At 45.0% G+C, this 22,939-nt stretch overlaps 1 protein-coding gene across 3 annotated transcripts in view; it reads left to right on the top strand.

The window, feature by feature from the left end:
• RAD54L2 (RAD54 like 2) overlaps positions 1 to 22,939 on the top strand; it is an 88,225-nt gene that overhangs the window by 59,570 nt on the left and 5,716 nt on the right. For all 3 annotated transcript variants that reach the window (XM_082848224.1, XM_082848225.1, XM_082848226.1), the window contains 17 exons: positions 4,249 to 4,450; positions 5,403 to 5,542; positions 6,012 to 6,128; positions 6,452 to 6,678; positions 7,471 to 7,653; positions 7,794 to 7,927; positions 9,525 to 9,721; positions 10,792 to 11,134; positions 11,819 to 11,996; positions 13,186 to 13,428; positions 13,651 to 13,769; positions 15,077 to 15,195; positions 17,012 to 17,111; positions 17,858 to 18,063; positions 18,482 to 18,654; positions 19,174 to 19,370; positions 21,809 to 22,008. In XM_082848224.1, coding sequence (XP_082704350.1) covers positions 4,249 to 4,450; positions 5,403 to 5,542; positions 6,012 to 6,128; positions 6,452 to 6,678; positions 7,471 to 7,653; positions 7,794 to 7,927; positions 9,525 to 9,721; positions 10,792 to 11,134; positions 11,819 to 11,996; positions 13,186 to 13,428; positions 13,651 to 13,769; positions 15,077 to 15,195; positions 17,012 to 17,111; positions 17,858 to 18,063; positions 18,482 to 18,654; positions 19,174 to 19,370; positions 21,809 to 22,008 — 3,078 coding nt within the window. The remainder of the gene's footprint in view (positions 1 to 4,248; positions 4,451 to 5,402; positions 5,543 to 6,011; positions 6,129 to 6,451; positions 6,679 to 7,470; positions 7,654 to 7,793; positions 7,928 to 9,524; positions 9,722 to 10,791; positions 11,135 to 11,818; positions 11,997 to 13,185; positions 13,429 to 13,650; positions 13,770 to 15,076; positions 15,196 to 17,011; positions 17,112 to 17,857; positions 18,064 to 18,481; positions 18,655 to 19,173; positions 19,371 to 21,808; positions 22,009 to 22,939) is intronic.

Raw genomic sequence — 22,939 nt, 5'->3', positions numbered from 1 at the left:
GTTATCCTTGGACAAGGGGCTCCTGGGAAGAGACAGGGAAGTGGTTGTTGGGTTGGAAGGCCACTCGTGCTGCTATTTTGCTTAGTTCATTTTAGCCAATATTGAACTGCATGTACTTTCCTAACCATTCCACCTTGTTTAGAATATTCCTTTTGCTTATGCTCCTCTATCTGTCTAGAATGTTCTTTTTTTCCTTCCTTTTCTAGCTGGTGCCTACCCATTCTGTTAGATTAAACCCAAGTCTCACCTTTCCCGAGGAAGCGCCCCCATAACCAGTGATAGGCAAGACTAGATTGTGTCCTTTCCCCAAGTGTTATTGCTGTTAGGCATTCCACTGTATACGTATACACATGTTTCCCCACGTGGACCATTCCATTGTGCCTTGGCACAGGGCCTGATACATAGCAGATGCTCAAATGTATGTTAGGCTAAACTAAAAGCAGGGGATGGGAGAGGGAACAGTGTCTGGTTTGCGACAGTCTCAAGTGGAAAGGTTTAGAATGTGGAGGGGTGTGTGCGTGTAAGAAACACTCATTTTGTAACAACAAAATGCTGTTTTCATATGTCATTTCTGCTTCTCCCTTTGCTTTCTTATTTCTGATCTTTGGTTAGGATATATAACTGAAGTTTGAGTTCTCCATACAAATAAATACTGCTACCTGGCATGGCTGACCAAGCTCCAGAGCTTTGTGCGCTGCCAGACTGTTGAATGTGGTTGTGGGAGTATGGAGTTTGGCAGACCAGGGTTTAAAGAATAATATTTTCCATGAGAGAGCTATTTACATCCTCATTTACACACGTAGGAACTATGGCTCAGAGAAGTTGAACCCATGAACATAGAGCTAGTAAGTGACAAAGCCAGGATTTAACACCAGGATTGCCTGACTACAAAGCTTATTCTCATAACCGTCTGCTCCTGTTTTCCTGCTTATTTCCTGTATACCCATAGGCAAGTCTTTTTAACTTTTTAGGGCTTCAGTTTATCATATTTATTTATTTTTAAAATTTATTTATTTATTTTTGGCTGCTTTGGGTCTTCGTTGCTGTGCACAGGCTTTCTTTAGTTGCAGCAAGCGAGGCTACTCTTCGTTGTGGTACGTGGGCTTCTCATTGCGGTGGCTTCTCTTGTTGCGGAGCATGGCCTCTAGGCGCACAGGCTTCAGTAGTTGTGGCACGCGGGCTTCAGTAGTTGTGGTGCATGGGCTTAGTTGTTCCACGGCATGTGGGATCTTCCCGGACCAGGGCTCGAACCCGTGTCACCTGTATTGGCAGGCAGATTCTTAACCACTGAGCCACCAGGGAAGTCCCAGTTTATCATATTTAGAATGAAGGGAGCAAAACTTACCTTGTAGAGTTATTGTAGGAAAGAAAGAAGAAAAGAAACCAAACCCATTCTTTGTACCTGGAATAGTGGTAGTCATAGTAAAAGCAGCAGCTGTTTTATACAATGTTTACTGTGTGCCAGGCATTGTCTTAGCGCTTTATCTAGGCTATCTCATATAATCATCACCACAACCCTCTGAGACTGAGGAATAACACTACAGTTGTTATTCCCTTTTTATAATTGAGGAACAGAAAGGTTATAATAAGGGGTAGAGTTGGTGTTCACACCCCAGCAGTCTGGCTTCAGTGTCTATACTGAACCCCTGTGCTCTGTTATCTCTTGGGAAACATTAGTTTCCAGCTCCATGTTGTTCTAGAATCTGACATTAATATGAAATAGACCATAGGGAATCCAGAATGGTAATAGGGCCAGGAGGGGCTACACCAAGCCATGGAAGGTGAGCAGTAACAGAATGTCTGGGACACTCATGATTCTCTGACTCAGTCACTGACTGGTGAGACGGCCCTTTGGTATTTTTTGGTGGTTGAGTGCATAGGATGATGACCCATGGTAAGTCTTTTTTTCAGCTTGGGGACATCAGCTTACTGGTTCACTCATTGAGGTCTGTGGCAGCCCTGGCCTCCCTTTACCAAAGTCTACAGGGTTGCATGTTTCTTCTTGAGTCCATACTGACATGTGTTTTTTGTTTTGTTTTGTTTTGTTTTTTGCGGCACGCGGGCCTCTCACCGTTGTGGCCTCTCCCGTTGCGGAGCACAGCCTCCGGACGCGCAGGCTCAGCGGCCATGGCTCACGGGCCCAGCCGCTCTGCGGCATGTGGGATCCTCCTGGACCGGGGCACGAACCCGTGTCCCCTGCATCGGCAGGCGGACTCTCAACCACTGCGCCACCAGGGAAGCCCTGACATGTTTTTTTAAATGTTGAATATATAAATGAGGGAGAAGGGACAAATCTCCCTTACAGAAAAATTGCAGATAATAAATGTAGATGGAAAGAGGGAAATAGAAAACCACCATTAGAACACCACAGTAATAATTGCTCTAGGTAAGATCCACTGATAAATGTTATAATTAGTGGATGAAACTTTTAAGGATATTTGTGTTCTGAAAGCCTCAAATAACGCCCCCCCCCCAAGCTTTTTTGTATGTGGTTTTAATATATGTCCAGAAATTCTTTGATGCCCCTCCCTCCAGGAAATGGAGCTTAATTCTCTTCCCCCTGAATGTGGGCCAGGCTTAGTGACTGGCCTCTTAAGAATAAAATATGGAAAGGGAAACATAGTAATTTTACAGTGGAGAAATCTGGCAGACACCACTTCAAGGTTAATGTCACCAGTGATAAGTCATGTTGATATCATGTACCCTGATAAGATGTGATGAGAAGAGCACTTCACCTCTGTGGTATTCTTTCCTAAAAGTCATAACCCCAATCTAATCATCAGACAAACCCAAATTGGGGGACAGTCTACAAAACACCTGACCAGTACTCTTCAAAAAAGTATCAAGGTTGGGAGTTCCCTGGTGGTCCAGTGGTTTGGACTTGGCGCTGTCACTGCCGGAGCCTGGGTTCAAACTTAGGGAACTAAGATTGCACAAGTCCCTTGGTAGGGACAAAAAAAAAAAAAAAAATCAACGTCATGAAAGACAAGAATAGGCTGAGAAACTGCTGCAGTTTAGGGAAGCCTAAAAAGACGTGAAAGCTAAACACAATATAGTATCCTAGATAGGATCCTATAACAGAAAAAGACACTAGTGGAAAACTGGTAAATCCAAAATAACAAACAAAAATAATACCAACAAAAAACAAAACTTCCTGAGTCCTTCCTGCCTGAGAGCCAAGTGGCATGGACTAGAGCACCTCAGTTTCAGCATTTCTGTTCTTATTCTGAATTCCTCTTACCTTGGGAAAGACCTTTTGGTTGTGTAGTGCTTGTATCTGGGAGGCTGTGGCAGACTTGGGGACAGGTCTATGTGATTGTCAAAGCCTGCCCATCCAGTGAACAGAATGCAGCTCAGCAAATGAGGAGAGGGATGTGCACATAGACCCCAGTTCTTGCTGGTGGTTGATACCACAAATGACATTCCCTCTGTCAGGAATTTCTTCCCCTTTTTCCCCTGTCCCCAAGGCAATAATACCATTAGACATTCTGTTCATCTTTTAAGTTCTCACTTACATTTTACCTCCCATATAATTCCTTGTGTCATCATACCATGAAATAGTACCTTTCATAGCCCAATTATTCTTGGTTTAGCTAATTACCTTTGGCTGAAAAATGGTACCTTAAACTTTGAAGGTCTTTAGGTCAGTTTCCCTGCCCCTCTTGTATTTAGCACACCTTGCCTTATTATGTCTAGAAAACAAACTCCTTAAAGGGAAGGAATTTAGAAATATTCCTTGAAGCATCTAGGACAGTGCTTGCCATGTTGTAATCCCTCATTAAATGGTTGGTAAATTGAATGAATCCTTTAATACATTGAAGGGAGGAGTGGTCTCCCTGTTGGCAGATGAGACTTGCTTAGAGTCATACAAATGAGTGTGAGCTGTATTGGGAACTCAGTTGTCCCTTTCTGAGTAGTCTGAGACCATGACACTTCCTCACTCTGATCATAGTGCTAAATTATATCAAGAGTGATGGCTATCATTTGTTGTGAGCCTACTCTGGGGGCCAGGCCTGGTTCTAAGCATGCACACTATTTAGTCCTCACAACAGGTCTGCAGTGTGGACATTACTATACTCATTTTATAGATAAGTCCATTGAGGTTCAGAGAGATGTAACTTGCTTTATTGGATCACCAGCTAATAAGTTGCTGAGTTGAGATTTGAACCCTGGTGTGTCTGGCATCAAAACCCATTCTTCCTCCAGTAAAGGTTGGTCCCTGGCACCTCTTTCCCTTTGTCTCTTCAGACCCATCCCTGGAAGACATGTGTGGCACTGAGTGTGCCCAGCTGGGGGAAGATGGGCAGCGGCCACCGCGGTGCACTTCAACTACCTCATCTCAGTCTGAGCCTTCAGAGCAGCTTAGGCGCCACCAAGGCAAGAGCCTTGCCTCCGAGGACCCCAAAAAGAAGAGAGCTCAGAAGCCCTCCCACATGAGGAGAAACATACGGTGAGCTATGCTCTGGGTAAGAGGGGAAGAGAGGGAGTAGAAGTATTACCTTCATTTGAAGGCTGTCAGTAGCAAAAGGACTGGTTTGAGCAGGAGAGTCCGATTTCCCAAGGAGAAAAGTGTAAGTTGTGTGCCCCAATTAATAGTGAAGATGCAGCTCAGGACCACTGGGTCTGGGCTGTCAAAGGATACAGGGCTGAAGTGGATGGCACTCGAGCACTCCTGGAGAGTGTCCCACTCTTTGGAGGCCCTGGGAAGCAGCCATAGCATGCTCTGGTTGGACTCTGGTTTCTTCCTTTATTTTTTCCTTATGTCTCAAAATAAGAGGAGATAAAAGAAGTTGAGTTCTTATTTTCTTAGAACTCAACATCGGTTGGAAGACAACTGTCTGGTCCAAAGCAGGACTTCTTCCTTGAGCTAAGAGATCAGCAGATGTGAACTTCCTTAACTATCCAAATCCCCAATAGTCCTTTCTTCTACCAATGACAATTTTGCTGTTGAAAGGAGATAAATATTTTTTTCCTCCTACCCTCATTTTTTTTTTAAACATAATGATGACTTGAAAATTTACTTTAAGTTTGGGAAATAAGGATGCAGAATCATCCATAATCCTACTTTCCCATATAACACCTCTGTTTTTTATACTGCTTTCCAGCTTTATGAATTACATATTACTCTATTTCACTCTTGATCTGTTATGTGCAGAGATGATTCAGCAGGGGCACCTGTCAGGAAGTTAAATAATATGAAAAACATATTAGCCCAGAACCACCTGAGCCTTGAAGTCCCATTTATTTTTTTACCTTGCCCATTTCACGGGTGTAGTGGGACTGATATGGCTTCTCCCACCTCAGCTCTCTGAGCCCAGCAATGATGGTTTCCCTCTTTATCTTGACATTACATGCCCAAATCTCAAGTGAACCCAAGTGCTCTCTCTTATTTAAATGTTTAGCAAGCTGCTCCGGGAGGATCAGTTGGAGCCAGTTACCAAAGCAGCACAACAGGAAGAATTGGAAAGAAGAAAGCGCCTGGAACAGCAGAGGAAGGATTACGCAGCCCCCATTCCCACCGTTCCCCTGGAGTTTCTTCCCGGTAAGCAGTGGAGGTGGCAGGAAAGGCCCCGTGCTGCAGGGAGAAGAGACCCTCAGTGCACACTGTGGTCAAGGACAGAGCTGGAATAAGATGGTGGCCTCTCAGGAATCCTTTCAATCCATTCAGTTTCTTAGAAGCACATGATCAGAAGGATCTCATTTGAAAAGTAAGATGGATAAAAATGTACCTCCTCAAATTGATGTTATTTAGATTTTCATCCATAACTTTGGATGTTAACATGCCAAGGGATTAGGACATTTTCTAGTGGTCAGGTGAATACTAGGAAGTAAGAGCCAGTAGAGAAAAGGGAATTTGGGAAGAAGACTGGGGTTTTTGAGATGCCCTCTACTTGTCTTCTCAGGGGATAGTCCCCCAGAGAGCAACAAAGGAGGAGGATGGCAAATCATTTGCGAAAATATGTTTGAGCTAAATGTGGTTTTGACATTCCCTTCCATCTTTTTTTCCCCAGAGGAAATTGTCTTAAGAGCAAGTGATGGACCCCAACTGCCTCCTCGGGTCTTGACCCAGGAAGTGATTTGTTTGGACAGTAGCAGTGGCAGTGAGGATGAAAAAAGCAGTCGAGATGGTAAGATTGAGCCAGAGGTGCCCCTCCTTCCTCCTGACCCAGTGTTTGCCCTGAGAGATTGGCTGTACCTTTGAATAGAAGATTGTTCAGTCCTTCCTCATTCAGTCTGGGGTCTGACTGTGACAAATTTCCCTGAGTCTCCTTGGTAAATATAAGTTTTCCCCTTGTCTTAACGTGAAGCTAAAAGAGAGAAATAATAGAAATAAAAATTTTTACAAGTGATAACAAGTTCTAACTTTGTTTCCATGCTCTCCTGTTTTAACAACGAGCAGTAAATTATCTCTGCTTCCTGAGTTTTTGTTTTGTTTTGTTGACTGTCTCAGAGGTGATTGAATTGAGCTCTGGAGAGGAGGACACTCTGCACATTGTGGACAGCAGTGAGTCTGTCAGTGAGGAGGATGAGGAAGAGGAGAAAGGCGGCACCCATGTGAATGACGTCTTAAACCAGCGCGACGCTCTGGGGCGGGTCCTTGTCAACTTGAACCACCCTCCGGAGGAGGAGAATGTCTTCCTGGCCCCGCAGTTGGCACGGGCAGTGAAACCGCATCAGGTACAGCAAATCTGGACTCTTCTCTTGGTCTCCTTTCAGCTTCCTTGCTGTGGACGTCACCCGCATCACAGCCTGTGAAGTACTTGTTTGGTACCATGAGCAGCTATTGGAAAGGCCTGATTCTTCCTCCTAGCAGTTGATGCTTCAGGATTCCTGATGAATGGGAAGGGACAAGCCTGAGAGATGCCCTATCATGTAGAAGGTGCTAATCTTTTGGCTGAATAATCTTGAGCCTCCTTCTGTGAGATCTGAAAGACTGATTGAGATACTCTCTGGAGAGCAGTGCTTTGATTAGGGAGTTGTGGCTCTGGAAGAGATGTGAGAACTAGAAGTCTGAGGGACTTTCTGATAGGAAGGATCAGAGTAGTTTGTGTTGACCCAGAACCTGGAACCAGGACCAGTGAGTGAAAGCTCTGTGAAGGCAGAGGTTGACTCAACGTAAGAACTCTTAACAGTAAGAATAGCTCCTCGTGAAATGGGCTGCCTTGAGGTGAGCAGCCAAGGTCAGCCAGACCAAGCCTAAGTGAAGGACCCAGTCAGGAATTTGGTACTCAAGATTCTTGCCTCAGCTGGGCCACTGTACCAGGGGAATGCTTTTCTGTGTTTTCTCCGAGAAGAACGTCACCAGCCAATAAACTAGTCAGGGTTCAGGGAAACTTCTGCAGCCATCCACACCAGCTCTCTGGTATAATGTCTGCTCATTTACTTAATTTTGACTACTTCCAAAGTAAGTAAACTAGACCCCTGGTCTTTGCCAGCCAAAGATATTTGTTTGTGTTTGTTCCCTGTCAGATTGGTGGGATCCGGTTCCTGTATGATAACCTGGTTGAGTCCTTGGAGCGATTTAAGACCAGTAGTGGCTTTGGCTGTATCCTGGCCCACAGCATGGGACTGGGGAAAACTTTGCAAGTGATCTCCTTCATCGATGTCCTCTTCCGCCACACGCCAGCCAAAACCGTCCTTGCCATTGTGCCGGTAAGTGTTTGGGAAGGCACCACTTGGTCACCCCTCTGCAGAGCTCTGGAGTAATGCCTTACTGGGCACTAAAAAGCCTTATGAGCTCAGCTCTGAGCTTGTTCCCTAAAACTCTCTTTTTGGACTTGACTTTCTGATAGGTTAATACTCTTCAGAACTGGCTGGCAGAGTTCAACATGTGGCTCCCAGCTCCTGAAGCCCTTCCAGCTGACAACAAGCCTGAAGAAGTCCAGCCTCGGTTCTTTAAAGTTCACATCTTGAATGATGAGCACAAGTAGGTGGCCTGCCCTCTCCTCTCTGCCCCTTTCCTTTTATTTTTTTTATTATTATTTTAAAATTTTTATTTATTTTATTTATTTACTTTTGGCTGGCTTGGGTCTTTGTTGCTGTGTGCAGGCCTTCTCTAGTTGCGGTGAGCAAGGGCTACTCTTTGTTGCAGTGTGCGGGCTTCTCGTTGTGGTGGCTTCTCTTGTTGCAGAGTGCGGGCTTCAGTAGTTGCGGCACATGGGCTCAGTAGTTGTGGCTCACGGGCTCTAGAGCGCAGGCTCAGTAGTTGTGGTGCACGGGCTTAATTGCTCCATGGCATGTGGGACCTTCCCGGATCAGGGCTTGAATCTGTGTCCTCTGCATTGGCAGGCAGATTCTTAACCACTGCACCACCAGGGAAGGTCCCCCCATTTCCTTTTAGACTTCTTCCCAGGATCTGGATGTCAAGGCAGTCTATCTGGGTATGTGCCTTGTCCTCGCAGATTCCTTTTGGTTTCTTGATGTATCCCCCTCTCTCTTCTTGCTACTCATTTTTTCTCTGCCTAGTTTTTCAGTAAAGTCAGAGTTATGTAGCCTGGAAAATTTCTTGTATTCTGCTTGAAGATGTTTTTATATCCTGAAAAATCTGTGTACATGGTCGCGTTTTCCCATGTGTATAGTAATAAAATTCAACATGATAAAATGAAACTTTCCATCTCCTAACTTTTCACCTCTTACATTTATCTTTTATTAGAAACCTAATCACCAGTCTCTTCTTTTAAGCACCAATCTATATTTGACCTTTAACAGTACAACTTCCAAGCTTTGAAAGGTGCAAACCTTTTTTTGTTTTAGATTTAAATAAAATTATTTATATTTCCATTCCGTAAATTCAACCTGGTTTCCAAAAATCTAAAGCTATTTCTTGATCCAAGCCAGCAATCCATGCTACCCTTTCCCCTCGTTGATATGGATAATTGAGAAGGTAGACTTTCTTTTCTGCAGAGACCACCTTTTGTGATGTTTGGTCACACACATCAAAATGAGGAGACTATGAGTGGCCCCACTGGTGGCTGATCACCTGCTCTTTCCTAGATTTCAGGACTGTCAGTCCACACAGCAGTTAATGAAATACAGCCAGGGCTCAATTGTTTAGGAGTAGAGGGACTGTGCTGAGTGGCATCCGATCACTGCTGTTCTTTTTCCTTTACTGTGCGTCCTTGGCTCTTTATTCACGAGGACCTGGGCAGGTGAAAGGCAGAATGTTGCCCTTGCTTTTACTACTTAGTATTCATTGTGGGAATAACTTGAAATTCTCCCTCAAATGTAGAATTGTAGTCATGAATGTACATCCAGGGAGGTTGTCACTTTTGCTTGTCTTGTGCCATTGAATTTCTGTTTTTTGTTATTTAACCATCATCAGTGAACCAGTCCATCCTTAGTGCAATTAGTGTCTCTAGAATGGTGGGAAAGTCCTTGGGCAGCTGGCCAGCCCTGTGATGCTGCCACATGAAGTCTTTGGCAATAAGGACTTCTGAATGTACATGAACACAGCTTTGACTGTGAGGAATTTTTCCTGGGGAGCAGGGGAAGCAATAATACTTTCTTTCTGTTCACTCTTGCAGGACAATGGCAGCTCGTGCTAAAGTGATGGCTGATTGGGTGTCAGAGGGTGGGGTGCTGCTGATGGGGTACGAAATGTACAGACTCCTCACCCTGAAGAAATCCTTTGCCACAGGTAGACCGAAGAAAACCAAGAAACGTTCTCACCCGGTCATCATTGATCTGGATGAGGAAGATCGACAGCAGGAGTTTCGAAGAGGTGGGCAGCCTCTCTGGGAATACTCTAAAGGGTGATCCAGGGGAAAAGAAATAGTGTCTGCTATAGCACCTAGTCAAATGGGAAGCATTATTGATGTGAGTTGTATTGACATGAACCAGAAATCCTGGTCCCCGAGGTAGGTGGGATGACCTGCACTGGCTCTCAGAAGGTATTGCTTTCTCTGCAGGCAGTGGAATTCTGGGTAGGCCAGGCCACAGGCTGGCATGGGGGAGACTCCCCTGTGTCTTTCATAGAATAGTTAGAAGAGTAACTGCTCCCTTCACCACTTCCCAGAGATGTTGTGAGATAGCATTACGAAAATATAAAGTATTTAAATCGCTAATATACAGAGTAGTAATAATGTTGTTTGTGAATTTATAAAAGAAGAATTTATCCCAATTTTCTTGTTTTTTGGTGAAAGCCATTTTTCTCATAGTTCTAGTTCTGTTCCCTCTTCTATGGGGCCTTGGTCTATTTGGGGAAGAAAATTTTTTTTAAGGTTCAGAGGCTGTTTCATTTTATAGATCTCTTCATCTATGAGATTCTGTTTTTTAGGTTTGCTTCTGTGGCTGAATTTGCCATTTAGCGTTGACTGGCGAGTAACTCCAGGAAGACCTTGTCCTTTAGTTAGTTCCCACCAGCCAGCTCTCAGATGGCACCAAGACAATGGTGAGAGCCAGTGGAAGCGTCTGGATTATTCCCATCAAAATCATCCAGACTCATTTTTAATCCTAGGCTGGTACTCTGTAAAGTCATGCTGTCTGCTACCTAGTTGGTATAAGCCCTAGGAATGCAAGTCAGTTTTACTCTTAGCCTAAAGGGAAAAAAATTAAGGAAAGGAAAGAGGGAAAAGGGATATTTACTGCAAGAGTCAATAGGCCAGGTTAATGTGTCACACCAAATGCACAGGAGCTTGAATGGCTGGCTCCCTTTCACCAATGGGGGCTGACTCTTGCTTTCCTGCTTCCTTCATTTCTTCTGTCTCCTCCAGGGTGCACCCCTACTTCTCATATTGTTGACTAAGAGCAGACCCTCTCACCCTCTTACTCCGGATCCTCTTCCCTCCCTAGAGTTTGAGAAGGCCTTATGCCGCCCTGGCCCTGATGTGGTAATCTGTGACGAGGGACACCGCATCAAAAACTGCCAGGCCAGCACCTCACAGGCCCTGAAGAACATTCGCTCTCGCCGCCGGGTGGTGCTGACTGGATACCCCCTGCAGAACAACCTCATCGAGTACTGGTGCATGGTGGACTTTGTGCGCCCAGACTTCCTTGGCACCCGGCAGGAGTTCAGCAACATGTTTGAGCGCCCCATCCTGAATGGACAGTGTATTGACAGCACGCCTCAGGATGTCCGCCTCATGCGGTACCGGAGCCATGTGCTGCACAGCCTCCTGGAGGGCTTTGTGCAGAGGTGAGCCATCCTCAGGGCTCTGTTTTCTAAATCCTTGGAGAGCCCTGGTGGAATAGACATGACAAGGCTTTCCTGAAGGGGAAAGGTGGTAACAGTGGGAGGGCCCCTTTCTAGTAGGGCAATAGTACAACTTTCCTTTTACTGAATAGCTTTTCCTGAATAGCTAGCAGACGGTGGATATCCAATATTTCAATCTCTGAGTCTGGTCCAGAAGTGCTTTTCTCAGAAGTTAATCTTTGAGGTTACTAGGGATATCTGCCTTACTTGCTGAGAGAAGCAGGAGACAGCTACCATTCTAATGACTTGAGTGAAAGAATAAAGTGGTGGTTCTCAGGGGTATGGCTTCACCAGTTTCAGCATCTTAGAAGATGTAGGTTAGGCCAGTCTGAAGCATCCCCTTGTTTTTCCTTGTTAAGATGGCATGTGTGGAGAAAGCTTAGAGAAGCAGCCCTAGATTAGGGTAAGAACCTGGAGTTCCCAGGTCACTCTGCCTCTTTGCTTTAGTTTTTATACTCAAAATAAGTTTCTTGATGGTTGCTGAGCCAATCCGCATTATGGTAAGGCTGTTGTGAATGTAGAGATCCTAAAGAAGGCGGTGTGGCAGAAATGCAGGGTTCTGTTTTTATCCTGCACTGACCCCTCCTGGGCACACTGCCTTGTCAATTCTGATCTGTACCTTTGTAGGAGAGGCCACACTGTGCTGAAGATTCATCTCCCTGCCAAGGAAGAAAATGTGATCCTGGTGCGACTCTCTAAGATCCAGCGAGATTTGTATACACAGTTCATGGACCGCTTCCGGGACTGTGGTAGCAGCGGCTGGCTGGGGCTGAACCCTCTCAAGGCTTTCTGTGTCTGCTGCAAGGTGTGTTGAGGCCTCAGGGAATACTAAGACACAGACTAAGGATGCTCACGGTCCCAAGGGAGTTGTTCCTGCTGGGAGTCCTTGATAAAGGAAGAAGTTCACTGAATTGAGGGCTCCAAGGCAAGACAGTTCCCGGGAGTGCCACTCATAGACTATAATGTAAATGGTGCCCCTTGCAAATGTGCAACTTGTTATACCAAACTTGAGAAGTCACTTCCTTTCTCACTGATTTTTTTCACCTGAGAAATGGAGTGATGGTGGAACATCGTGGGACAAAATTTTTGACTGCTAGCGTAATCAGGATTCAAGAAATATATAGCATAGACACATTATTAGGGATACCTTCCATTTGATTCTGTATTTAATCAGATCAAGATCTCTTTCATTCTGATAATGCTTAAGATGGTTTGGGGACAGCAAGGCCTAGGTGTCTTTAGCACTGAGCCTCGTGAACAGGTTGATGGACCCTGACTTGTCTTTGACCTGGCCAGATGCTCTCTGTTGCCTCACAAAGGATCTGTTTCTTTGACAGCTCTCAACCAACCTGTTGGATATTATTTCCAATTGAGCACTGCTTTAATAAGTCAGCTGAAGGTGTGTGTCTGGGGACAGATGGGTTTCAAAATATTTCTTTTGTACCCACAGTCCTAGACGAGGGCAAGGAAGCTAAAGCAGACAGTCTTGAGGATGCTGCGGTGCATACATACCCTTCCCACGCCCCCCCTCTCTTTCCCCTGGAATTCTCAACTCCTGCCACGAATAGTCCCTGAAATGACTTACGGTTGATCATCTGTAAGTTAGATACATTTGTCCATAGGGAGAGATTGGTCTTGTTTCATAGTTTCATACAGTAGTTGGCTGTAGCCACATGGTGAAACAGGAATGTTCTTGTTCTTGCTTAAATAAGAATGCAAGACTTGTGACACAGCCTTTTTGGTTGTGTACCAATCATACTGGCATGCCTCCTGGTGTGAATTCTCCCATTCATGTATCATAGCAATCAGAGTTGGTTACTGAAAATGAATGTGCAGGCTCTTTGACCATGAGGGGGTTGGGGAGACATTAATTTTTGGTGTGACTATGTGCTGTGGGAGGTGTGTGTTTGAATAACTGCATGTTTCCAGACTCCCTGGGACACCCTTAGATTGTTCTCTGCCCTATGCTTCCTCCCCTTTAACTTGAACCTCAGATCTGGAATCACCCCGACGTGCTGTACGAAGCCCTTCAGAAGGAGAACCTGGCCAATGAGCAAGACTTAGACGTGGAAGAGCTTGGTTCATCAGCGACTAGTGCCCGCTGCCCTTCACAGGGAACAAAAGGCAAGGGTGAGGACAGCACCTCAATGGGAGAAGCGACCAATAGCAAGTTCCTACAAGGGGTCGGCTTTAACCCTTTCCAGGAGCGAGGCAACAACATTGTCACATATGAATGGGTGAGTCAAGCAGATACTTTTATGGCCATAAACCACTGCTGAGAAGGGATTGTGCAAAGCTTTCGTGGGGAGAGGGTGGGTCTTGCGCAGTGCACTGTACTGCTAAGGTCTGCAGGGAACTATTAAGGTTGTCCGTGAGCTGCTGCCTTTGAGGGAGAGAATTGTATTTCTAGTAATCTGCCCATGGACCTGCTCCAAGCTGCCTCATTTCCTCTCCTATAGGCCAAGGACCTTTTGACTAATTACCAGACTGGTGTCTTAGAGAACTCTCCCAAGATGGTACTGCTTTTCCACCTGATTGAGGAAAGTGTGAAGCTTGGAGACAAGATCCTTGTGTTCAGGTAGGAAGAGAAAGTGCCGAGTGTGTGTCTTTGGTAAAGAGTGATACAACCCCTGCAGAGTGAGACCATCCGGGGTTGCACCAGCCCCCTTTTATCTCCATGCCTCTGCAACCAGTGCTTCTTGTGAGGACCTTCTTGCATTTCTTCTCTTTCTTAGAGTTTCTTTTTTTATTCAATGCAATTTCTCTGCAAAGAACAATTTGAAACCTTAGGCTAACATTGGAGATCACAGTCTAATCCTTCAAATTGTGACGCAGGCCAAATATGACCTGTGGCCTGTTTTTGTACAGCCTGAGAGCTAGTTTTTACATTTGAAAAGAGTTTTTTTTTGTTTTTGTTTTTTTAAAGAAGCATATGCAGGGAATTCCTTGGTGGTCCAGTGGTTAGGACTCTTGCGATCCCACTGCGGGGCACACGGGTTCGATCCCTGGTCAGGGAACTAAGATCCCGTAAGCCACAGGGTGCGGCCAAAAAAAATAAAATAAAAAATTTAAAAAATTAAAATTAAAAAAAGAGAAGCATATGCAGCAGAGACTGTGTGTGGTCTGCAAAGCCGAAAAATATTTACTCTCTGGTCCTTTACAGAAAACGTTTGCTGACCCCTGGTCTAAACTGCGTCTGTGCCTCCCCAGCCTTTTTTTTTCTCTAAGCTTTGTATATAAGGCCAAATAAATGATGTTTTTTGTTCCAAGTCACATTCTCAGTCTTGCCAGAGCTTTGAGTCCCATCAAGGCCTCACTCCTCAGGGAAACAGACGTAAAGTAGATTGCTTCTCCTTTGTTCCGACTAGATTATGCTCCAGTGAGAGCTAAGTGGCAGGAGCCTGGCTTGGGAGTCTCAGACTGAGGGTTCCCATGTGTAAAATACTTTGAGAGGAAAGCGGTGATTGTAACTTAGGGAGAGCCTAGTGTTACACTGCTTTTATGGACTGGCTCTGTGGATAACTTGGAAGCAACTTAAATGATCTATCTCCTTAGTAAGATCCATAATATTGCCTGTGGCCTATAATTAGATCTAAGGCATATTCATGCAGTGTTGGTTTTTAATGCTGATGCTATTTGTTACTCTGCACTGAGCTAAATCTCAGAATTTTTCAATCGAGGAAGTAATAGGATAGAGAATTTTTTAGTAGGGTGGTGGTAATAAGTGTGTGGATACTCTACTCCCTTATGAGCTAGGGTGGTTCTTTGTGGGGAGTAGGATGTGGGAGCTCCCACTGTCAGAGGGGAGCCTATTGAGGTGGGCCTATTGGGGAACAAGATTCCCTTAGGTCCAGGAGCCTTCTGAACCAAATGTGTCCCTTTCAGCCAGAGCCTTTCCACCTTGGCTTTAATCGAGGAGTTCCTAGGCAAACGAGAAGCGCCCTGTCTACCTGGTGCTGAGGGGCAAGGAGTACAGAAGTGGGTTCGAAACGTCAGCTACTTCCGTGAGTTCATTGCTGCTTTCTTCCTGGAGCCTTGGCAAGGTCTGCCTAAGAGTTTCCTTCCCCTCTCTCTCTTCCTTTCTTCTCCTACTCCATTCACCATCACATGAACAAGAATATCTGTGATTGACTAAGGAGCAGAGAGACACTAAGAGCGAGCTGCTTTGTGTGAGGCACTGTCCTGGGCTGGGGAGCTTAAGCCAGATAGGGGGAGCACAGAGATGTAGAAGACATATGCCTTGTCATCATCTGAGGTGCAGCAACTCAAGGACAGATTCAAAGTAGCACTGATTGATTGCCCTCATGGGGGTTCTAAGGAGGACAGAATCATCATGGTGAGGATGGTTGGAGAAGGCTTCCTGGAGGAGGTGGGACTTGCACTAGACTTGCAGAGATGGGGAGAATTTGAATATACAGAGCTGGTGTGGCCCAAAGATCATCTTAGGCAGAAGGAACAAAGTGAACACAGCCTAGATCATGTATTCAAATTGGGGGAGATGGTGTCCCTAAGGGGGTGAAAATTGGTTCTCGAGGAGACAAAAAATCTTAACTTTTTAAGAGTATAAAGCACAAATATGTATATAATGAATAAACATATACAGTATATCTGTGGTGTTAAAATTTTATGGAGGGCATGGTGATTGGGAAAAAATGTGTAAAAAGACTCCTTAGTGGGGTGGTAATGAAAAAAAAAGTTGAGAAATATTGACTTCAGAGACTTATTGACCAGATATTGACATTTGGGCCAGTTAACTCTTTGTTGTAGGGGGCTGTCCTTTGCATTGTAGGATGTTTAGCAGCATCTCTGTTCTCTACTCACTAGATGGCAGTAGCATCCACAGCGTTATAACAACCCAAACGGTCTCCAAACATTGCCAAATGTTCCCTGTGGGGTAGCAGGGTGGGGAAATATTCTTGTTGAGAAGCCCTGGCCTAAAGGAAAGATTTAGAGAAATGGAGGTTCAGGGGGTGGTGATGAGACTCCAGCACAGGAGCTAGCCTGGATCCTTGTGTTGACTATAGGCTTGCCCAGTGAGTCAGTGCTGAGCTTTTTTGTGCTTGGAAATTGTGGGAACTCAAGTTGAAAGGTAGATTGGGGTGTTGATTGAGGGAGCCTCTAATACCAGGCAATTAAACTAATGCTTCCTACATTGGTAGTGATTCAGTTCTCCATGTAGTATTTCATACCCTTAGCTTTGCCCTTTTCTCTGCTTTACTATAGGTGGCAAATGTCACCCCTCTCTTCCCTTATTCATGCTTCTTAACTGAAGCTTACCTTTTCTCTTTCTTTTGAGCTTCCCTCTTTTCACTCATATGTCCCATCCCACTGCTCCAGTTCTATTTTTTTTATGTCTCCTTCGAGCAACTTCTTAGCCTTAGGAGCTTGTTAACAATGTGGATTCCTGCGTGGGGGAGGAACATCATCCATATCAAAACACAAAACCCTTGGTCCTTTTGCAGTCACTAGGATTCACAGGACTGAGGCAGAGCAGTTACCTTAAGCCAGTGTTTACCAGGCTTCCTTAACTAGGGTGATTCTTTTGCACTCTGAAGTCTAGGAACCTTGGCCTTAGAATTGACCCAAGATACTAAAGGGAAAAACACAGTTTATAGTCTTTGTTGCACATGTGAATCACTTGGGGGTATTTTAAAATTATAGATGCCTGGGTCTCATGGTAGATCCCCACGGAATGTCCAGGGTGTGGAATCTGAGCACTGTAGTGTGTGTTTGTTTTGTTTTAAACACATTTGCCCATTGATTTTGCTGTATACCACTGCCCTCATCTGTCCATTTCTTGTGTATTTCCTTCTGTCCTAGGGCTAGATGGTAGCACCCCTGCCTTTGAGAGGGAGCGGCTCATTAATCAGTTCAATGATCCCAGCAACCTCACCACCTGGCTGTTCCTTCTCTCCACAAGGTGAGTGGATCCTGAGAGGGGAGGTCAGAGGACTGCATTCAGGGCATTTGACTGCATGGGCAGGTACCACAAAGGCTTGTCCAAGTTCTGTCAGAAGAAATCTCCTCAGGTTTGTGACTTGTTCTTGAGGTCAGAGAGGGGACCCCAGAAAGAAATTGTGTTAGTAGGGCAATTATGATAGTGTCATGAATTTCTTTGAGACCTTCATTCACAATGGTCATAATTATCTTTTCTCTCAGGACGGTTCTGAGGCTTAGATGATGTGATGAATGTGAAAGTGCTTTAATAAGTAGAAAGTGTAATATAACTGTAAAAGGCTGATGGCATTATTTGTCTCATGCCAAGAGACTTGCAGGCTGTGCTGCCTTCTGCCATCAGAATGCCCTCGATAGGGTATGAACCAGTCATTCTCCTAAGCTGTTAGACTAAACACATCAGAAACATTGGTACGCAGACATTTCCCCTCAGCCAGTGACATCACTCTGGGGCCAAGATATGGGCCTTTACTCATCACAGAGGGATGGGAGGGTGGGTTTTCTTTCTGAGCTGGTAGGTACTTCCATGTTGGACTTTCAGGGCATACTTTTCAGTGCTTGAGGAATGCACTGTTCATTAGCAGAATCATTCAGTATATTCTGCTTAGGATAAAGAGGATAATATCGGGGTAGGAGTCACAGAGGGTAAAACCAATTTGAAAACTATCTTTAAAACTAAAGGTTCTGTGATTATTGGCTTGTGTTTTAAAGGGCTGGGTGCTTGGGCGTGAATCTGATTGGTGCCAACCGAGTGGTGGTGTTTGATGCTTCCTGGAACCCTTGCCATGATGCTCAGGCAGTATGTCGGGTATACCGTTACGGCCAGAAAAAGCCCTGTCACATCTATCGCCTTGTGGCTGATTTCACCCTCGAAAAGAAGATCTATGACCGTCAGATTTCCAAGCAGGGCATGTCAGGTGGGCCATCTTCCAGGCTCAGAAGAGGCACATTTATACAGGCTACCACTCTAATTGTATCAAGAGTGGGAGGGGAGGGGGGCAGGATGTGGAAACACAGGCTTTCAGTCATAGAAAGTTAGCAGTTCCTTCCATCTCATTCTGATTCAAATAATTGCTTAAGAGGGAATTTACCTCAGATTGCTGAAGATGGGTTTAATGATAAGAGCTGAGCTGGTTATGCAATTTTCTCTTAACATATTTCTGTTTCATGAGGGTCTCAGACCTGCTGTTTGACTTTCAGATATGGGGTGGCCTGAGATGGTTTAGATATTGGTAACAATTATGCCACCCACAACCTTTCTTCCAATATTTGTAGCTATGCTTTTACAGTTTTCTTTGCTGTGAACTGACTTTCTCCATGTCTTCTCCCTTCTAGATAGGGTCGTGGATGATCTCAATCCAATGCTGAACTTTACTCGAAAGGAGGTGGAGAACCTACTGCACTTTGTTGAGAAGGAGCCAGCTCCCCAAGCATCCTTGAACATAAAGGGGATCAAGGAGCCAGTCCTGCAACTTGCCTGTCTGAAATACCCTCACCTCATCACCAAGGTAAGACCCTGGTATGCATGTGTCCCAGTACTGCACTCTCCACTGAGGGAGGCTTGTCTGGCAAGCTAGTTTCCTTCATCCAAAGTTTTGTTTCATGCAGACAACTTGAATTCATCTGCTTCTTTTCCTTGCCCCAGACAGTCCCCCTCCCCTCTCCAAACCACCTATTCTATCCTAGTCTCATCCTAGGAGTGTGTGCTCAGTCATGAGAATAATTTGGCCGTTGTGAGTTTTCCTAGCAGAAAGAGAGGGGGAAAAGTTCTGAAAATATAGTCTGGTAATTCTCTGAACTCTCCCATTCTTTTGATATGGAAGGCAGACTTAGGTTGTCCAAAGCTGGTGCTAGGTTAGAGTTGAGAATTTCTGCTGCTGACAGGAAGACAGTAAACCCACCTGTGCGTCTGTGAGCAGGCTCTTTGCTAAGTACTGGAGACAGCCAGCCATTTCTTGGTTTCAAAGTAAGGCTTATTGTATGTCACAAAGACTGGTAATTAAATCAACATCCTCCTGTGTCCCCAGGAGCCTTTTGAGCATGAGTCATTGCTCCTTAACCGAAAGGATCACAAGCTGACCAAAGCTGAGAAAAAAGCAGCAAAGAAAAGCTACGAGGAAGACAAACGTACATCGGTCCCCTACACCCGCCCATCATATGCTCAGTATTACCCCGCCAGTGACCAGAGCCTGACCAGCATCCCTGCCTTCAGTCAGAGAAACTGGTGAGTCACTGAAAAGGGAGGAAGATTTGCTGCTGGGCCAGGGTCAAGCCTTTCAACTGGTTCCTTTTTTAAATAAAGGGAGACCCTACAACTTGCTCTTTGGCTGCTGTGAACTGAGAGGTTCTGCTCTTGGATGAGGTGCTGAAGCAGTTCAGCAGCCCTGGTGTTTTAAGCAGCTCTGGCTGGAAGAGTGAGCTGCTGGGCTTGTGACTCAGGAGAGTCCCTCTGGACTCCCGAGGAGATGCAGCTTCCCATAACACAAATGCCCAGCCCTCCCACACAGCTGCTTCCTATCTGCGGCACCTTGGTGCTAGCCCTCACTTAGCAGCGAAGTTCAAGAGTGAAGGCCAGGTCTTCTGTGGGTCTTGGATTGCAGTCAGGGAATCCTGCTGTTCCTAATGGGATTTCACTCTGTGTCCGCCTTATTCCTGAGCAAAAAATCTTTTTCTTGAGTACAGCTTCCAGAACTATTAAGAATAGGAACAGCATGGAAGCCAATTGCTAGGTGGGAGAAAAGCTCTTTGTAGGAAATTATAGAATAGTTATCTCTGTTTTTTTTCCTCATTACAAGACAAAGTGCCTCATAGCCTTTATCAGATCAGCTTCCTGATTGCCTGGTTTGCATTTTTACATTATTTGATTATCTTGAATTAAAGATAATTATTTTGAGAGGGATAGATTTAAGAATTGTTTCTTTTGACTATTCCATGTTTACAAAAAAATAAACTTGTCAAATGAGTTTCTAAAGGAACTGAAGCCATGTAAGATTTTATGTAAGACTAAATTTTGGTGAGTAAATTTGCTACTTTTTATGTATAAGATGCTTTCAAGTAGAAAATTGCCATGTTTCAAAGCCTTCAAACTTTATTTCTGTGTCATTTTCCAAGATACTGTTGCCTGAGTATGTTCTTCTCTGGTCCTCCACCCCTTTTATCTCTTTCCTGGGCTTTTCCTTGTAATAGCAGGAATGGACTAAGTCTGAACCCAGTAGGAGAAAAGCCATATGGAGGGAAGATGTGACAAATGAGCTGGGCTGTGAGGAGATTTCAGCTCCTTTTCTGGCCCAACTCTGGCCCTGTGGGAGGCATTGGCCTCTCACAGCATTTGATGAGCCATCCCATGATCCTGCTGATTCCTTATCCTGTCTGGGTACATGTGAGGAGGCCTTTCCGCCCAAATTCCTAGCCTTAGCCCCTGCAGAGTATGGGGCTTAGGCTAGATTCCTGTTACCCTTCTGACTTCTTATCCTGAGAAGAGTCCCATTGACATCTGAGCAGGGCCCCCAGCTCCTGCATAGCCACCTTGGGCAGGCATTGCGGAAGTGGGTCCCAGATCCTGGTGAGCTTGCCGTGCTACCTGGCCTATCTCGGAATGATGGCATCCACAGGGCCCCAGGGGTTGCCCAAAGGCAACCTGAGAGCAGTGTGACTGAGGAGACATGCAGACCTACTCCAACAGCAGTGGTGTGTTCTTTTATGTGCCAGTCTTCAGTCAGATGAGGAAGAGCATACCAGTCCAAGAGGCTCTCTTTCTCTGAACTAAAGACCAAAGATGCAGACTTCAGAAAGCTTAGAGACAGGGGCTTTATTTCAGAAACCTTAAATAAGGAGTAGCTTTCTCAAGGTACCAACATCCAGTTGAAAGGAAGGTGAAAAGTGAGGAATGCATCATTGACCACAGGATAACATTTTGGCACTTTGGTAGTAAGAGATGCACAACCGGTACTCAGGCTGGCCATGGCTCTGTGCCATGTAGAAGCCCAACTTCTGTGCACGGCGTTTTGCCTGCTGCTGCTTTTGTGGTGGCTGTGACTTTAGGGGCACTTTGGGGATTGGCCCTGGGAGAAGTCCATTGAAAAGTAATTCAGAAGAGAGAGGTGTCTGCATTACTTATTGAAACTTGAGATTTCAGAGGGTAATGATGGTTAAAGTTGGATAGATAGTCTCAAGACCACCAGAACATGTGACGTCACATGGCCCTATTTTCTTGGGTTAGTGGGAAAATTCCACCCATCTATCTTCAAATTAGTATGCACCGTGTTCTGAAGAACTTCCCCCCCACTTAATGCCTCTTTGCCTCTACCTGACTTCCAAGGACGAATTCCTTCCAAGGACGAATTCCTAATTTATGTAGACAGTCCAAATTCTAGAGGAGCAGATGTCACCTCACATTTCCAAAAAGGCATTATTCCACTGACATTGATTCTTCTTAGACTCTGAGAGGCGTTATCCCTTGCTGTCTCTGTCTCCTCTCTGTCTCAGCCCTGCCTCTAGTCTCCTTTTGAATTTACCATACCCTGCAGGTTCTTTTGATCCTTCTCTCAGCAGCATCTGAGGCTGTAGAATGGGGAAGTCTGGAGAGGCTCAGCAGTCTTTGCAGAAAGATAAGTAAGGGCTGTTCTGCCAAACTTCCTTAGTGTGCTTCTCTTTCTCTCCTAGGCAGCCAACACTGAAGAGTGATGAGAAGCCTGTGGCCAGTGTTCGTCCTGTACAGTCCACCCCAATCCCCATGATGCCACGGCATGTCCCACTGGGAGGTAGTGTAAGCTCTGCCTCCAGCACAAATCCAGCTATGAACTTCCCAATCAACTACCTGCAACGTGCGGGAGTCCTTGTGCAGAAGGTGGTCACCACAACAGGTTGGGAGCTCCTGAGTTCTCTTCCAGGGTGCTGTCCCTTTTAAAATTACTTTGTTCATTCAGGAAGTATTTATTAAACAATGTTTGCATTCTAGGCCATACTACATTGGCACTCTAGGTAAAAATAGAGAAGGCAGCAGTCCCTGATCTTGAAGAATTTGCATTCTAATGAAATGTCTTAAGAAGAGCAACACGGAACTGGGTTTTCTTGAATGTGGTGGGTGGGATGGACTCTGAACACTGCAGAGATTGTGGAAATGTCACTGGACATAGGGTTGGTCTTCAGAGAGAGGTGTGAATGTGTTGAGTCCTGCCTGACTTGTAGGGTCAGGTGGGTATGAAGGACAGCTCTCAACCTCTTTAGTTAAAAGACCTAAATGTCGCTTGCTTCTTTCTTTGTAAGTTTAATGTAGATCGAGCATGATGGGCCAGTGGTAGGAGTTGGGCAGCCCATCCGTCCCTGCAATTGATTCTGTGGTTCAGGGTAATTGGGAAGGAAAGCATTTCATGATGCTGTTTTTCATCTTGTTATCTAGAAATACTCATAATACATTTTCATGAAAACATCTTAATTGGTTTTTTTGAGTATGAAAATAATAGCTGTTCATTGTAAAAAAAAGAAAAAAATTTGAAACAAATTAAAAACAAAGAGAGAGGCTCTCAGGACTTCCCTGGTGGTCCAGTGGTTAAAACTCCACGCTTCCACTGCAGGGGGTGTGGTTTCAATCCCTGGTCGGGGAACTAAGATCCCACATGCCCTGCGGCACAGCCAAAAAAAAGAGAGAGCCTCTCATAATCCTGTTTCTCTGCTGATTCTTGAAAATGCTCTTTCTCTTCATAGTGACAGGAGCAGCAGATACATGCAAATAGCTTAGGGAGGGAGAAACAAAAATAGAAATAAACATTTGAACTGAAACTTTTTCTAAACCAA

Source organism: Leucopleurus acutus (assembly GCF_964270905.1).
Source record: "Leucopleurus acutus genome assembly, chromosome: 10".
Taxonomy (NCBI): Eukaryota; Metazoa; Chordata; class Mammalia; order Artiodactyla; family Delphinidae; genus Leucopleurus; species Leucopleurus acutus.
This window is presented reverse-complemented; position numbering and strand designations above follow the sequence as displayed.